The sequence below is a fragment of the Lissotriton helveticus genome, chromosome 8 (assembly GCF_964261635.1).
Source record: "Lissotriton helveticus chromosome 8, aLisHel1.1, whole genome shotgun sequence".
Classification (NCBI taxonomy): Eukaryota; Metazoa; Chordata; class Amphibia; order Caudata; family Salamandridae; genus Lissotriton; species Lissotriton helveticus.
This window is the reverse complement of record NC_136069.1, coordinates 246,027,364-246,043,362: the sequence shown is the minus strand read 5'-3', so window position 1 is coordinate 246,043,362 and position 15,999 is coordinate 246,027,364. Positions and strand designations below refer to the sequence as shown.

General features: G+C 41.7%; 1 protein-coding gene across 1 annotated transcript in view; it reads right to left on the bottom strand.

Annotated features, from left to right (window-relative positions):
* ARHGAP42 (Rho GTPase activating protein 42) overlaps positions 1-14,422 on the bottom strand; it is an 840,311-nt gene extending 825,889 nt beyond the window's left edge. The window contains exon 1 of the mRNA XM_078656994.1: positions 14,083-14,422. Within this exon, the coding sequence (XP_078513120.1) occupies positions 14,083-14,236 (154 nt within the window). The 5' untranslated portion in view covers positions 14,237-14,422. The remainder of the gene's footprint in view (positions 1-14,082) is intronic.
* Between the last annotated feature and the right edge of the window lie 1,577 nt (positions 14,423-15,999).

Here is a 15,999-nt window from a genome sequence, read left to right as displayed (position 1 = left end):
CGAGCATTATCGAGTGGATGTACTTTGGCATGGTCTTCTAGCGCCTTATACCAAGCAGATGCCTAGATGGGTTCTCTTTCACTCTGGGCTCATGGCCAGCTTCCACGGGACTCCTTCAGAAAGGCTGAACCATAGCAGCCCTCATGATTCTCTCTTTCTTGCAATGCATGTTTATGTTCCTGTGGTGGGTGTGTGGATGTGGTATCGGAAGGATGAAAAAACACTAGCAATTATCATGATTACGAGTAGTGTTGCACCAAACCCATTCCGAAACCATTCTTACTGGAGGACAAAAACACAAAAGGATCCAATTCTGGAGGTCAAATTCCACTGGTAGGCTTGTGTCAACAGCACTCCTATGCATTCTTACATCTAGGGCTTTTCTTTTGTTTCTCTAGGGTGTGGTTGGTCTCCACGTCAGTGATACTCAGTGATGCAGAAAAATAGGTATGCTTTTGTCTTTTTAGGTTTCCTGCTAGGCTATTTAATGGATACCTTGGAATAGTTTTTAGAAAAACGTTAAATCATCTCTATCTATATTTTTAATTTGGATTTGTGGAAGATGTGTGGTTAGGTACTGCAGACAAAAAAGGCTCACCTAAATTCCAGGCTCATGTATTTATTTTGAGATTGGTAAAGGGAGTGTCGTAATAGTCCTTAGTGGTCTCCAAACTCCACAACATGTGCACAGTTTCTCTTTCTCTATTCTAATTTGGAAAGCTACTTTTTCCAGACATTGAGCTATTGAATTGAATCACCTTTTTGTTACAACATCTGTACTCATAGCAAAAGTGCTTCGAGTCAGACTACCAAAATAAATGTTGCACCACAAAATTATCCACAAATAAAACAGTACGTGACAAAGCAAGTAGCCAAATGGAATTGGAGGCTATCAAATCATTACCTCTAGCTGAAAGAAGGAAGAATGAAATCAAATTCATTCAGCCAGAAAATGGGCACTATTAGAAAAGTGAATCAGAGGAACTCAATATATGCTTTTGTGAGCCTTAGACATGTTTGTTCTCCTTGGGAGACAAAAAAGTCATAAACATAAACTTAGTTTAACCCATGCTAGCATATGCTAAAATATATTTGTCTCTGCATTCCAAACTAAGCCTACAAAATTCGATGCACTCTTCTTCCTGAACCTCACAGTACACTAATTGTTTTAGATTCAAACTGCATTCCAGGCCTATGTATTCTCTGACCTGTGCCAGGGGTGAAATGCAGGGCCAATTTACACTCCTCAGAGTTGTAATTTCAGCATTGTTAATTTTACTACTCTCCATGAGTAAATTTCAAGTTAAACACATGGAGAACTCTGCTTTGGTGTTGACCTTTGAGCAGGATTGCACAAGTGAATCGCTTTGTAACCTATAAAACCTTTAGGCCACTGGAGCTATCTTGGGAATAAAATAGATAACCTCCATCCTTATGTGAGGCATGCACTGAGGATGCAGTCATTGTAAAAAAGATTACAAAAAATTACCATGTAAAGAGGAAGAGTGGCTCCCAACACTTACCATTATGGTAAAGGTAAGCGTAGTTACTTGTTAAATATTTTAGACACTATCCTTTTGCTGAGATTTTCTACTTTTACTAGCTTTACCCAACTTTTTACAACCATGCAACAAAGTTCTTCCTAAATATTTACAAAGACTGGCCTTGTCCATTACCTATTTACCTTTCGATGATAAATTCGCCCAGAAAGCACTTCCAAATAAAACTTACAGAGGTTCTTCTTAGAATTACCCCGTTTCCAACATGCACACAAAGCCTAGTGCCGCAGTGTGCCACAATTGATTTCTACGTCAATGACTTAATACTGTAGATTTCAATATCATGTATGTTTGACAGAACTGTGGTAGGAAGTGGTGGTAACTGTGCTGGCCATAGAGCATAATTTTTGGCACACAAGGCCTTGGTAGAGTAAGACACGGTGAAATAGGGGCACCTTAAGAGCTGGAGGAAAGATACCGAAAGTCATTCGTTTTCAGTATCCAATGTGTATCTACTATAGCGAACGAGGAAGTGTCTCCAAGCTATTCATCTTCCTGAGTTTCACAATATATGTATTTTATTCATTAAGTCATTCATTCCAATATCTCAATGTGAGAGCAAAATGTGCTTAACCAGATTCAATAATTAACTAACCAATACTCCAGTCTTCACTCCGAAGTGCCAGATCTTGCAGTTCACTGCTCCACTCTCAGGATTGTCATAAGATTTTTAATAGGTCTAGCACAAAATATAAATGTACCCCCTAGAAAAGAACTCGCTGCCTTTTGTTGGTCTTTATGTCCCCTGCCCGAAATTCTTTGAAATCGACATCCTGCTGGCAGGGGCGGCAATGATAACAACAAGATGTTGTAATCATTTTATTTTTCTGTGCGGGACTGGAGCTAGTTCAGGATGGGGGGGGAGGCCGAGATCGGCAGAGCAGAGTGAAGAGTGGTTTGCACTCCTTAAGTGCGCATTACTGTTTGGCCGGCCCTCTTGGGCGAGCCAAAAAGTCATGCACACTTAGCATGTTTTCTGCCTGGCTGTGCTGCACAGCCCGATGGAGAACACGCCCAGGCTCCCAGGCACTGCCTGAGACACCAAATAGGCTGCTCAGACCAATCACTATGCTGCTCATACAATGTCGTGATTGGCTGGGACAGCCTGCTGCCAGAGCAGACGAAGAGGACAAAGGAGAGGTGTGGCGGTGGCAGCAGCGAAGGAAAGGTAAGCTTATTTTTTTTTTTCCATCTCTCCTCCCCCGACTCACCACCCGTGTTCCGAGGCACTGCTTGCTGGTCTCACAAAGTGTGAAAAGTACATCTTCCTGATAAGCCCAAAACAAGAAAGCGATTACCTGATAGCTGAAAACTTTGAGAAATGTTTATACTAGGCTAGCATCCTGACATCAAAGCAGTTTCTGGAAGTATGTGTTTGGTGCAGGCGATTCCAAACATGGCAGTGGACAATGAGGCCAGTTAGAATGTAATTCACTCCTCGCAGAGGTGGCTCACTTCTATATTAATCAATCAATGAATTGGCTTATATAGCGCTAGGGACCACAACTGGCCATTAAGTATTATGAATGCCCAATGATTGATATCCCTTAGATGGTCGTTTTTAGATGGGTTTAAGTGCTCCTCAAAAAGAGTGGTTCAAATTTCTTCCTAAGAGGCAGCACTCATGGACATTCCTGCATGCTCCTGGTAGCGCACCGTGTTCTGCATAATCAAAAGTCCTGTCACTGGCCTCCTTCCTGGCACTACTGGGAGGAATGAAAAGTTTGACTTCAAAAGATCACAATAAACTAGTAGGAGCACATGGCACAAAGTGTTGCGCGAGGTAAGGAAAGGCTTACCCTTGCATCCTATGGGATTCTATTTCATGTGACTTTTATAAATACCTTCTTTCTCAACCCCTATCTGCAGCTCACGTCTTCGTGTAACTTACAATTTACCATCTCTTTCCTGTCACTGGGTTTATATTTTGTCTCAGGAATGTAAGAAAGCATGCTTGGCTCACATTGCACTGGGCTGGATCATAAGAGCAGATGCCACGTGCTCCATCCAGTGCCTTTCCTGGGCTTGTGTAAATGTTAGGGATGTCTGTACACAGCTTTGGTAAAGGAATACAGTGTTGGTGTGTACATCATGGTTGCATTGAGGCCGTCAAATGTTTTGACATGGATGCACTGTTGCCAAAGAGAAGCCGTCTTGCTTTTTTGTCTGACAAGCCAAACCAAACCAATTGTCAAGCACAAAAAAGCAACCCCCACAACAGAGTTTGCCACACTCCTTTTCCTCTACAATAGCTAGGGAAGAGAATACATTGCTGGTGACTTGTGGTACAGAACTTTTGATTTGTGCAATGATATTCAGATACTTAAAAACACAGTGCTGGTATGGTGTTAGCTTCCAGAATGGGAATCTAGTTTAAAGCACAAGCCTCCCATTAAAAGGGGATTAGAGGCCAAAAAGTGCCCTACGCTGATCTTCTGACTAGTTGGAGGCCTTGGGGAACACAAGTGTCTTTAAATGCTCCTGGAACCTCATCAGTAGCAATGTCAAATGAAAGAGGATTGCAGAGCAAGGGTCCTGGTAGAAAAGACACACACCTTCCAGGACAATACCTCCAGAGAAAGTACACATAACCTTTCAAACTGCTGCCTTAATATAGAGTTTTTAATTGGATGTAGCATTCAACCAGAACTTTAAGACGGAGACAAATTAGGTTACATACCCAGACTATCTTTAATCTGATGGCACTGCGCATGTTATCATTGTAAGTGATGTGGAATCAATAGGGATATGACTCCCTGACACTAATCGCATACACCCAGAGCTAAAAAGACATTCAGTAGGCACCTAAAGTCTCCCAGCAAGACCACAGATAATCCTTTGGTTAACGAAGCCAATGCCCAACCTCACACCAGGAAGTTTACAATGCACAGCCGAATGCAAAACCAGAAACACAGCATCACAGGAAATTTCCGCATTTGGTCTGCAATCAAAACTCAGAATCATGTGGAAAGGCCCCACTGACAGCTAGCAGGTCATACCAAAGGTAGATCCTCAGCTATACAAATGCCAGTAGCATAACGAATCTCAGCTTGACTTTGTATTAGACAGTATATACATGTTCGCTGTACTTTACTACTGGTTATTGCTTCTTTCCTGAGAGGTTGTACATTTCTTAGCAAATTCACAGCTGACCCCTTAATAAAATGGTGTTTTTTGAATTGATTCTGAAAAGAATAGAAGTTTTATTCAGGCTTACTTGTGCTAGACTGTAGTGAGTGATACTCTGGAGTAGTTTAAACTGACAGGTGAATGATTTCATAACTTGTGTCATCTATGATAAAAGCATGAGGCATTGATCAACTAGCACTGGCAAAGCCATAAATCTTGCATTTATAATATGAGTGCTAAGCTTTTGTCTTTGCCAATGCTTGTTAGTAAAGCATTGTTAAAATAAAATAGTTGAAAAACATTCAGATTACTGGAGAAAAAACAAACCTCACTTACGGTATCTATATATTGAACAATGAATTGAATTGAATATTTTTATTTTTTATAAATGGCATTGTTAATGTTTCACTTTCATGAAGGAAATTCTGAACAGAGTTAAAGAAGCCTGCACGTGCTCGACAGAGGACTAGATGCAGGCACAGAGGAACATAATAACTACCTCAGTAAGTGTCAGAATTAAAAGTAACACGCTTCCCATTTACTTTCCATACGACTCTGAACTGGAACAAAAGTGCTAGCTATTTGTTGCCCTGCAACAGCATTGGAAAAGTGTTATGGGCCTCAAGGAGAAGGGTGGAAGCCGCACATGAGCGATAGAGCAATAACACACATGCACTCCCATGGAGTGCTTAAAAAGAAAGTTGTTCCCTGACAGGAGCCACACAAGTCATCCAATCAAAAGGATCGTAAGGAAGCTATGCACCAGCGAAAGGACAATCACAAGAAGAGGAACGCCATTGAATAATAAGCAAATTAAATTGAACATAATGCCATCATATGATTAGTAATGGGCTGCCCCACAGCTTATTCTATGTATTAAAAGCTGTATGTAGACAAGATCTAAAACTTACTCTCAAATGTTGTGCCTATCCTTGGACAATGGTGCTAGCCTCAGCTGAACGAGTCATATAAAAGATATCAGTCAGGGAACATCTGTCGGGAAAAGCTCCCCATTCACACCATTCAGTTCTAAATTATTTTCTGAAATCCAAAAATAGATAGCTAACAGGGAAATTGTTATCTTGTAGGTCATGACGTTTGTGCATTCTCCAACTCTATCTATACCGTGATTCACAAACAGTGTGGCATACTGTGGCACCTTAAAAACAAGACCAAGTCAGATTACCTAACAAATTGGGCCCATAGATATTAAAAAGAAAAATGGATCAGGAGACCTGCAGTGTCATACCGCAGCACCCTAGGGGGCATAAAAATGACCACTAGCTATTCAGAGCCACATTTCACATTCAGTTAAAAATGAAAGCAGTTAGGTCTAGATGCCCAAAAAAAGGCATATGTGCTTATCCCCAGCGTATGAGGTATGCAAGTAAAAAATTCATAATGTGACCTAATATTAACATTGCCTGATACCAGGGATTACCTGTCCCTGGTTTGCAGCACACGTTTCTAGATTCTCAAATATTTAGATTCTGTAACATTCCAATGCCAACACGGTTGGCATCCAGAAACAGTCCTCGGTGCAATATTTTATCTCTAATGTGACCATTCAATCTAAATACTGTGTGGGAATTACAGACTGGAAACTGTTGACTTCCCACCTTTCCCAAGTGCCAATTCAGACTCTTATGAATGATGAATGTGTATTTATTGTATTTGTCTTCCTTGAAGTTCCTTTAAATCTGTAGCACTGTACAAACCAACCAAAGCAACACATCGGAACATTATCAGAGCTTGTCGGATAAACAGGTAGGATTATGGTGCATGTTTGCGGTTGGCCTGAGGTAGACACAACAGTATATTACAAGCAATTACATACAAAGATAAATATGAATAAGTATGAAGACTAATTGAGGAGAAATCTCTCGCTCTAATGAGCGATGGAGCATGTGTCTCTTTGGAGCTGATTTGGCAAAAGCTAATTTGCAGGGACTGATTATGAGGAAAGAGTGCAAGTAGCTGAAGTGATTACATACCAGCCTTTCCATTTTGAGAAGAAGGTAAACTGTTACAGAGAGAATTGCTAATGAGACTGACTACAGCAATTCATAGAGAGGGAGTTTTGGGAGAGTGAGGAGACTGAATGAATGAACGAATGAATGCATAAATGAATGAATGAACACAACTTAAATAATACACATGAACCTCAAAAGGTATCCAGGTGCTCAAGAAACAGGTTAGGCAAATGGGCAATTCACAAGCAGCTTTATTATTTGAGGAATGTAAAGGTCACTTGAGGTCCAGGATGTGTTGGCACAGGTCAATTCTACATGACATGAAAGAAACAGAGAGGTATGTATGGAAGATAGAAATTCACAGGTGCTACATCGCCATGTGGTCTGAGGTGCACGTTATTATGTAAATGTAAATGTAAATGTAAATGTGTGTATTCCTGTAAAGCGCACTGCCGCCCCATCACCGCTGTGGAACCCATCCTGGCTTTCCCGGTGAGATGCCCCCTCCAGGGCACCCCCAAGGTGAAGCCAGGCATCCCAGCGCTGTTGGGGCCGTTGTGGAGATTAAGCAAGTTATCCAAGCTATCCACCTTCTGGTGATGGGACCTTATTTCCTCTTTAGGCTCGGACAGAGATTGTGATCCAGGGTTAGAGCTGTGGTGCAAGGTTGTGAATACAGAAAGTTGCAGAATGTTACAGAAATGGGTTAACGAAATTTCCAAAAGAAGTTTTATTTAAAGGAGGTGATTGTATATTTAGACAAAATATTTGTGCAGAGTGAACTAGAGGATCTGTAGTGCATCTGTGAATTCTTCTAAGATGTGTATTTTGCTCAACTTCTGCTTTACAGCTATGGTAATAAAAAGTTTGAGGGTCTCAGCAATGGCCTTAATCTTTGTTGTTGGACATGGGTCTAAAGGAATATTTTTTTTTATATATAAACTCTTTTTTATAGAAATCAAGGTACGACATAAGAAAAGGCAGTACAGACATAAAGTGGCAATAGATGTATGCTGCCGGGGAGGCATGAAGCAAAATAATTACAGAACAATAATATTGTAATCACAGTTCCAACATGCGCAGAGCTCGTGCAACAGTTTCTTCCCTCGTCTTTGGGGGCTCACAGATCCCTCCCCTGTGGGTGTTCCACATTTCCCAGACATGCATCCATTTGGTGAGCCGCCCCCTAGCTTCATATATAGTCTTTTCTGTGACCATGCACCAGTCCATAGGTCTAAAGGAATATTGATGGGCCCAATTGCTGTTAACCATATCCAGCCCTTTAGCAGAAATAGATCAGACACTCAAGACTAATGACAACTGTTCGCCTAACAATATTTATAAAAATAGGCATGGACCCCCAGCACAAAGCGCTGAAGATTGTATGTTACATGTTATATATGACAAAGAAGTAAAGCAGGGACAGACAAGCATATTAGTTTTTCTGTGCAAACAGTATTACCAGTAACTAAGCCAGTCCTGCTGTCACCCCTGTATTGACAAAGCGCTGACGATAATATGTTATGTGTTATATGTTGTAAGAAATAAAACCAATACAATTATTATTATTTTTTTTAATGCATTTCGTTTAACGCTGTTGCTTAGTTCTGTCATGAAAACTTCGAGTCCTTTTGGGATTTTAATATATTTTACTAAAATATAGTGTGGGTCGTCCTGGAGGTGTGTATCCAAATACATTTACTGGCTCTAAATGTGCTGGAAGGAATTACATTTGTACAATATATCCGATTGTATTCCTGTTGTACATCGATTTATTTCCATAACTGCTCATCCTAATTATCAGGAAATGTCTGAGTTGTAATGCTCAGTGCATTTCAACAACAAGATGGAGATGTTGTGTAAACATGTTGTGGATACTGGGATAGGAAATACCTAATTGGACAGCAAGAAAAGATAAGCAGCTGCTTAGAGGGAATTCAAAAATACTACAGGGTACACACAAGCAAGAATATGCTTACAAATGGCAATGTGACGCATCTCTGTTTACTGATTGGTTACATTGATCAGTGACTCTTCCTTCTTTGGCAAAGTTCAAGCACATGATGCCAACACTACAATATTTGTGCAAGTACACACGATTGTATTATTAATCATATTCATAGATGTATTAATTCAACAAATACCAATTTAGCAGGTTCCTTAGGAAACGTGAAATATCTGGGTCAGATTCACAAAGAGTTTGAGCAGAATAAGGTAAGGACTACTTCAACAGTAAGTCACAGCATTCAGTTCTGAATTATTTTCTGAAACCAAAGATTAGCTATCTAACAGGGAAACTCTTATCTTGTGGGTCATGAAGTTTGTGCTTTCTCCATTTCAATCTATACTGTGATTCACAAACAGTGTGGTGTACTGTAACACCTTACATTCAGAATCCCTCAAAAAGTGTGCATCTGGTCCTCCATTGACAATTCTTTTTTATATGTATTAGGCCCTTTAAGTAGAAAATACTGTGCCGCAAGGAATGATGGACAATAGAATTAACTTTAAAAAAGGTCACACCACTGTTTTCATTATGTTCAAACACTGATGTTATGCCAGTTATGACTATTGTCCCACGTTCTCTAGAAGTGCTTTCATGGTTCCCTAAATATTATTAACCAACCGACAGCAGGAGCATGGCAGGCCTGAAGAGCTTGACTTATGCAGAATTTGAAAATGTTAAGCATGTACTAAAAAACATACAAACTATAATAGTTAGCAAGTGGTTCTAAAGAAAAGTCTTATTTAATACATATTAAAATTGTAACAGATCAGTTAACTAAGCAGAGATGTGAATGACAACAGAAAGAACGAGTACAGGAATGGATTTCAAGAACACCCTCTCAGTGTGAAGTAAATTAATCATCAAAAGAAAGATAACCCTTTTAAACAAGTTCAAAGTTTCCTAGTATCTATCGAAGTCAGAATACTCAATATGCATCACAATCAAAATAGATCCATACCCTGTCAATGCCCTCTCATACTGTATGAAAGTCAAAATCACCCAAATCATATCAAAGTCAATGTCTCCTATATCATATCAATGTCAAAGCCTGCCGATATGTATCTCAAAAAGGTTCCACATACCATATCATAGTTCCCCATTTGCACGTTAACAAAAGTCCTATGAATTTTATTATGTTGTTAGAAGGTGGCTGTAAGTAGACTGCAATCCACCATTAGAGTGACTCCATAAATCAGATGAAACCTCAGATGAAACGTTATTGCAGTCATAGGAGTGCTCGGAAGCATCAGTTTGTTACTCCAGTGCTATTCAAAAACATATTTCATATTTCCCTACACTAACTCCCCTCCACCTCCACTTTACTCACCCCAATCCCTCTCATATGGCTATAAACTCTCCCCCACCATCCCCCAGAAAAAAAACATTTCTAGAAGCTTCCCTCTTTTATCCCTCCACTATTCCTTTTCAATCCAAATAACAAGCTAACATGTCCACCACTCAAATTAATTGCACATTTCCCTATACTAACTACTACTAATCCTGTTTAGGTTCCGGAGCAGTATGCTTCTCATCAAAAAGCGCTTCAACACCTCATCAGGTGTAGCAAGCGCTATATAAATGAAAACCTTTTCCTTCATCTATGCCTCCACTATCCTTCTCAATCCAAATAAGTGACTAACATATCCACCACGCAAATTACTTTCATATTTCACTATACTAATTCACTGCTATTACTTTATGGGTTCCAGAGTAGCGTGCTACTCGCCGAAAAAGCACTTCAACACCTCATATGGGGCAGCACGAGCTATATAAATGCAAACCTTTTCTCTCTTCTATCCTTCCACTATCTTTCTCAATCCAAACAACTGACTAACATATCCATCACTCAAATTTCTTTCATATGTCACTATACTTATTCCCCTACAAATCCTTTTTGGGTTCCAGAGTAACGTGTTACTCAATGAAAAAGTGCTGTGACGCCTCGTCAGGGGTAGTAAGCGCTATATAAATGCAATTACAATACAATACAATTTAAAATGTCACCATACATGATATGACACAAAGTCAGTCCTGTCTGTTTAACCAACTGTCCTGCTCATACAGAGACCTGCATGTCTGTATGTATTAAACGCCAAGTCCTTGCATGCTTAATGCAGTGGGTTGAAAAAACAGAATTGACAGAAAACTCACTCTCTTTAAAAGGGCCAGTTGACAACTAAACACAATTCGTGTCTTCTGCAAGGTCAGGATCATTCAGAACCAAATGAACATTTTGAGAAGAGCCCAAATTAAGTGGGTAAAATTCTGAAATACCTCAAAAACCTCTTCTGTTCAGAACAACTTCCTTAATGGCATCATTTCTTGAAGAGCCTTCCTACAGTTACTCAAGAGGAGATGTAAAAACAACAAAGAAACTCACCAATATGGGACTAGTTTAACCACAAAAAGATGCTAAACTGGAACTTTTTAAGTTGTTCCTAAGTCATGCGCTTGAAGCTTCAACACTGGACCAAGAATTCACAGCATATCGATGCGTCATCCCGAATGATTAATGAACTTCCGATTTGGTGGGTAAAGTCTCTATTAAGATACATAGAAATTGAAAAAAATATTTCTATAGTGATATTTTGAAAGTAATGTTTGTTATAAAACACTTCTTACCGCACCTTAGCCATTTACAATTGTAAGTAGTAGGCATTACTATTTCCCAATTTAATGATGGTCAACCTTTGGAAGAATGGAAAGCTGAATGGGCCTTCCAGCAGTGAACTTTGAACTCAAGGACCAGCCCAGTGAGATTATATACACCTATCTTTGTGCAAAGAACATTCGAAAATCAAAGGTGTAAAAATGCACTTCACGTCACAAATGTTAACATCTTGTCCAGCTCTGATATACAATTGGTGTATAGGATTTATTGAACACTTGTCAGTAATTATACAGCCATTAGGTAATTGAGTAGGAGGACCTTCGTGTGGAATGTGCGTCTGCATGTGGAATTCTGCACAGCACTGGTCAGTCTGAACCATAGCATGAATGTTAAAAGCAAACACTGGTTTTCTACAACAAATAAACTCCAATGTTCTACCACTGACGCATTTGTATTGTTCCACTTTAAACTATGAATGTGCAAAATTGCAGTACTTGACTTCTGTAAACATTGTAAAATTCTAAAATCCCATTATTTACATATTTAATGATTATGTTGAAAATCGGCCATGGATCAGGCCCTCTTAGACCAATGTTAAAACAACCCTGGTCTAAAACTATTGATGCACAATGGAAAGAGCATTACACACTCACTTTGTATTGATGAGTTGTTTATATGTAGCACTCAATATTAAAACCCTGTAAGAATTCGAAAGATGATAATAAAATATAAATGTCAAAAGTGCTTGAAAATTTTAAAATAAAGCATGCACTTGGACTTGGTTGCCAACTGGTGAGACTAACCCAAACCAAGGACCATCCTTTATTTCTGGGCAATGCTTGAAGCTGCTCTAGCAGCAGAAGCATGCAATACACACATATTCATTCATTTATTCCTCCATAGGAATAACATGGAAAGAATGCTTTTGGCGGGTTATTGAATGAATAGCATATGGCTGAACTATTGATCGATCAAATGGAGGAGGAGCTTGAAATATTCAGGAATTTTGAGACCACGAGTAAATCAAATTCCAAGCAAACAGCCTCTGGTTTCATTTTACACTGAATGCGCCTCTTAAATAAACCAATGTGGGCTTCAAACAGCAGTAGATTAAGCATAAAGAAGGGTGACCCATTTTTAATGATCCCTTGTCACTTGAAAGGAAGGCCGCCCACACTACTGTATAAAAAGCACCAAGGCCGAGATCAAAGCTGATCTAACTGGAACCAGTTAACATTGCTCAAAGGGCCGGCTAATAAATCTCTGCCCTTCGAGGTATTTCTCCACTTTTATTTCTAAACCTTTTTGCTTTTCACTTTCACCCCAGGGACCTGTCCAAGCCTGATCCTACATGTGTATTTATGGGCTGTTTCATGATCTCATCACATCAAAGTAGGAGTTTGTGCTGGGCCTGCATGCCACATCCACCCCTAAAAATGGCATGTCTCTGTGGCCAGTACTTGCAATTAGTGCACCCCACATGCAGCCAGCAAACCCCCCATCGCCCCAGTTTAATTGCACGTGCTTTTGACAATTGAAAGCTATGTCTTCCCTGCTTGTCAGGGATGTCTTCGATACTTTGGTACGCCTCTCGACTGTTCCATGGCAGGAAATGGCCCCCAGAGTCCATAAAGTCACTTTTTTCCAGCTAATAGTACCAAGCATGATGGGAACTGTAGGTTTAACTTTATCTATCGAGAGTGTGGCCAACTTGTCCCTCAGTACTTAATTAAGAATTTTAAAAAACAGGCCTCGCTACATGCTATCCTGTCGATACCAGGGGAATCAATGTACCGGTCCAGTGTACCCAGATAACAAGGCCACAAAGTCATGCTGAATTATTGCAAGGGAGTCTCTTAAAAGATGGGTCAAACCGCTGCCAAAGAGCCAAATGTCACCAGCGTCACCCACTCCTGATCTTTTAGTCAACAGCGTTAAGCATTCTGGGACCGTCATATGTTCACTATAACGAAGGACCTACACGCCACAGTCTGAAAGCCGATGCTAGTTCAAGAGCCAGTTGAAATGACAATTTTCTCGTTTCATTTTTGATAGTTCCATTTTACAAAAGAAAATATCCACTAACGGCATTTAAATTACAAATCTAAACTTCGCGGAACAAAGCTGAGGCACTTATGTAACAACTGACAACCTAGCTTTCAAAACCTACACGACTTGTGATAAAGAGCAGTAAGTGTGCTTCGATTAGGCATTCAATGCAAACAAAGCACGCGACTGACTGCACGTCTGGTTAGGCACCATTTGTGACAACGGGTGTCGTTGTACACACCTATTAAGTGCCCTTTCCTGTGCCCTGGAACGCGAATTGGAACGTGCTAGGTGTTCAGGTCCTGCACCTCATACGTAAAACCAGATGTGCCGCACAGCTGCTGATTAACCCCCGAACCTTTCAAGGCTCCTGGGTTTGCAGCGCTATCAACATATACTAACCCAGGACTCGTGCACGTCCCAAATTCACTAGTCTCGTTTTCGCTGTTATTTCAAGTTGATTAAGGAGACGTTATTTGAAACACGCTTCCACAATATCGGCGTTGTTTAAAAAATCTGCAACAAACAAAGTTGCATTTTTCATGGAGCAGAGCCCCCCAGCCAACACACAAGCCCCCAGTGGAGAGACCAGACGAAGAGGGGGGATTCCGAATAAACTTGTTTTGTTTTGCTGCTTGCATCCAGCAGAGGAGCACGTCCCTGGATCCATTCAAACAAAAGAATGCTTGCAGCCCACCCACCGGCCCGCCCTCCTCCCCCCTCCCCCAGCACCCCCCGGCCCGGGCGCCTTACTTCGCAGAGCCCCGATCAGCATGCTGCCGTCCTTGATCAGCTCCTTGATGAACTTGTTGGTTCGGTCCAGCTCGTTCTCGTGACACTTCAGGCGGTCCCGAAAGTCCGGGCTGTCCAAGTACGAATCGCTGAACTCCAAGGTGGGCAGCCCCATGGCACAAGCGGGGCGCCGAGACTCCGAGGGAAGTGCGCAAGGGGCAGGGCGGCTGCGAACCCCCCCTGCTGTCCGCCGCGGCTGGAGCACCCCCGCTAGTGGTTCCCTCCCGCAGGGGGGAGCGCCTCAGCCTGCAGATGCCGGGAGTCGTTGTCGGCCGGCTGCATGTTGGCTGCACCCGATCCTGAGACTCTTGGTGGAGTTGCAGAATGTTTCTGCGCTCATACACTTCCGGCAGCTCCGGGCTCTCACCCTCTCCCTCCCAATCTCCTCCTTCCCACTCTCTCCCGTCCGCCTCCCTCTTTCCTCTCTTCCTCACCTCCTCCCCCTTATCCAGCTCGCTTCCCCGTACTGACGTGTTCTCCTCACCTCTCACCCTTGCTCCCTCCCTCCGTCTCCTCTTCGGGCTCCCTCACACGTACAGAGACCCCTTTCCCAGACCCATGATAAACCTCGCGCAGCAGCGCCCCCTCCTTGGGATGCAGCTGAAGAAATACAACTTATTTGACTATTTTTTTAGGTGCACAACTGTGCGCTAGAGGCTCGTGAATGGCAGCTTGACCTCTGTGCGGGAGTTAATCCTATCCCTTCTCTGCCGGTCTTCCCTGGCAGCCCTCTGCCCTGCGTGGCCATACTTTAACTCCAGACTCGTCCTGATTTCAGGATAGCTGCTTGGGACTCGGGAGGGAGGCACGTCGTGCATTTTAGGAATCTGGGATGCACATCTCCTGTGGGCAGTCTGCGAGAAGCAGCATCCTGGTAACACACAGCAACACTTTTGCGAATGACATAAGATTCACGAAAAGAGAGAACTTTATACAGGCTTAGGGTTACTATTGTATGACGGAGAGACTTATACATCAGTGGGGGAAAAGCAACACGATGACCCCGCCCCCTACCTCCACCCTCTGTATGGATGTCAATTCATGCCGGGGTAGTGGAAATGACATCCACAAACCCTTTCAACTTAATTACATCACAAGGAGTGACATGGTGTGACCTTTGACCATGAAACATCCCAGTAAGTGATGTCACATGACCTTCACCATGATGACACTTGCCCTAAGTGGTAGCCAGTGTGCCCAACCTTTTCCAGGAAGGGTTTGAGAAGGAGAGAGGTTCTCCCCCCACCCACTGAACATGTTGAAGGAATTGAGCCAAGTCGTGCATTTAAAAGGAACATTTTCACATAAATTTACTAAAAACACAAATAGTGCCTGAAACTGCACTCATTAAATATCGAGCTCTATCTTGGTGAACCAGGCCAATGAATAAGTAAAAGAATAAGTGCTGGGGCTCTCTTCGGAGGCTACTGCAGCTTGTACCACACATTGCCCCTGCCATGCTGCCAGTGACAGTACAAACATCTACTAACCATCACACTCTTACAAGTGTGACAATTCAGACTATTCCAGGCTTCCAGGCCCCAAAAGCTATAAGTATGGCTTGTGAAGCTGGTATTAAATGTAAACATAATTGTTAATGTCAACTAAACTAACATTGTAAAATGTAAACTGAACTAATAAGCACTGTTGTACTCATACCTACATTAGCCTGACTGGCCATGTGGCAGACAATCATAATCCCCTGTGATGGCAATTAGGTGCCCGAACCAAGCACTGGAAACCACTGGTTCAAATTAAGCACCAAGTACAAGCCCTTTCAATTTAAACTAAGGTCAGATACCCCTCACAGAGTCAGCTGCCACAGACGAGGATTTCTATTTGAAGACTCCCACCCCCAATATCAAGCTTTACAACGTA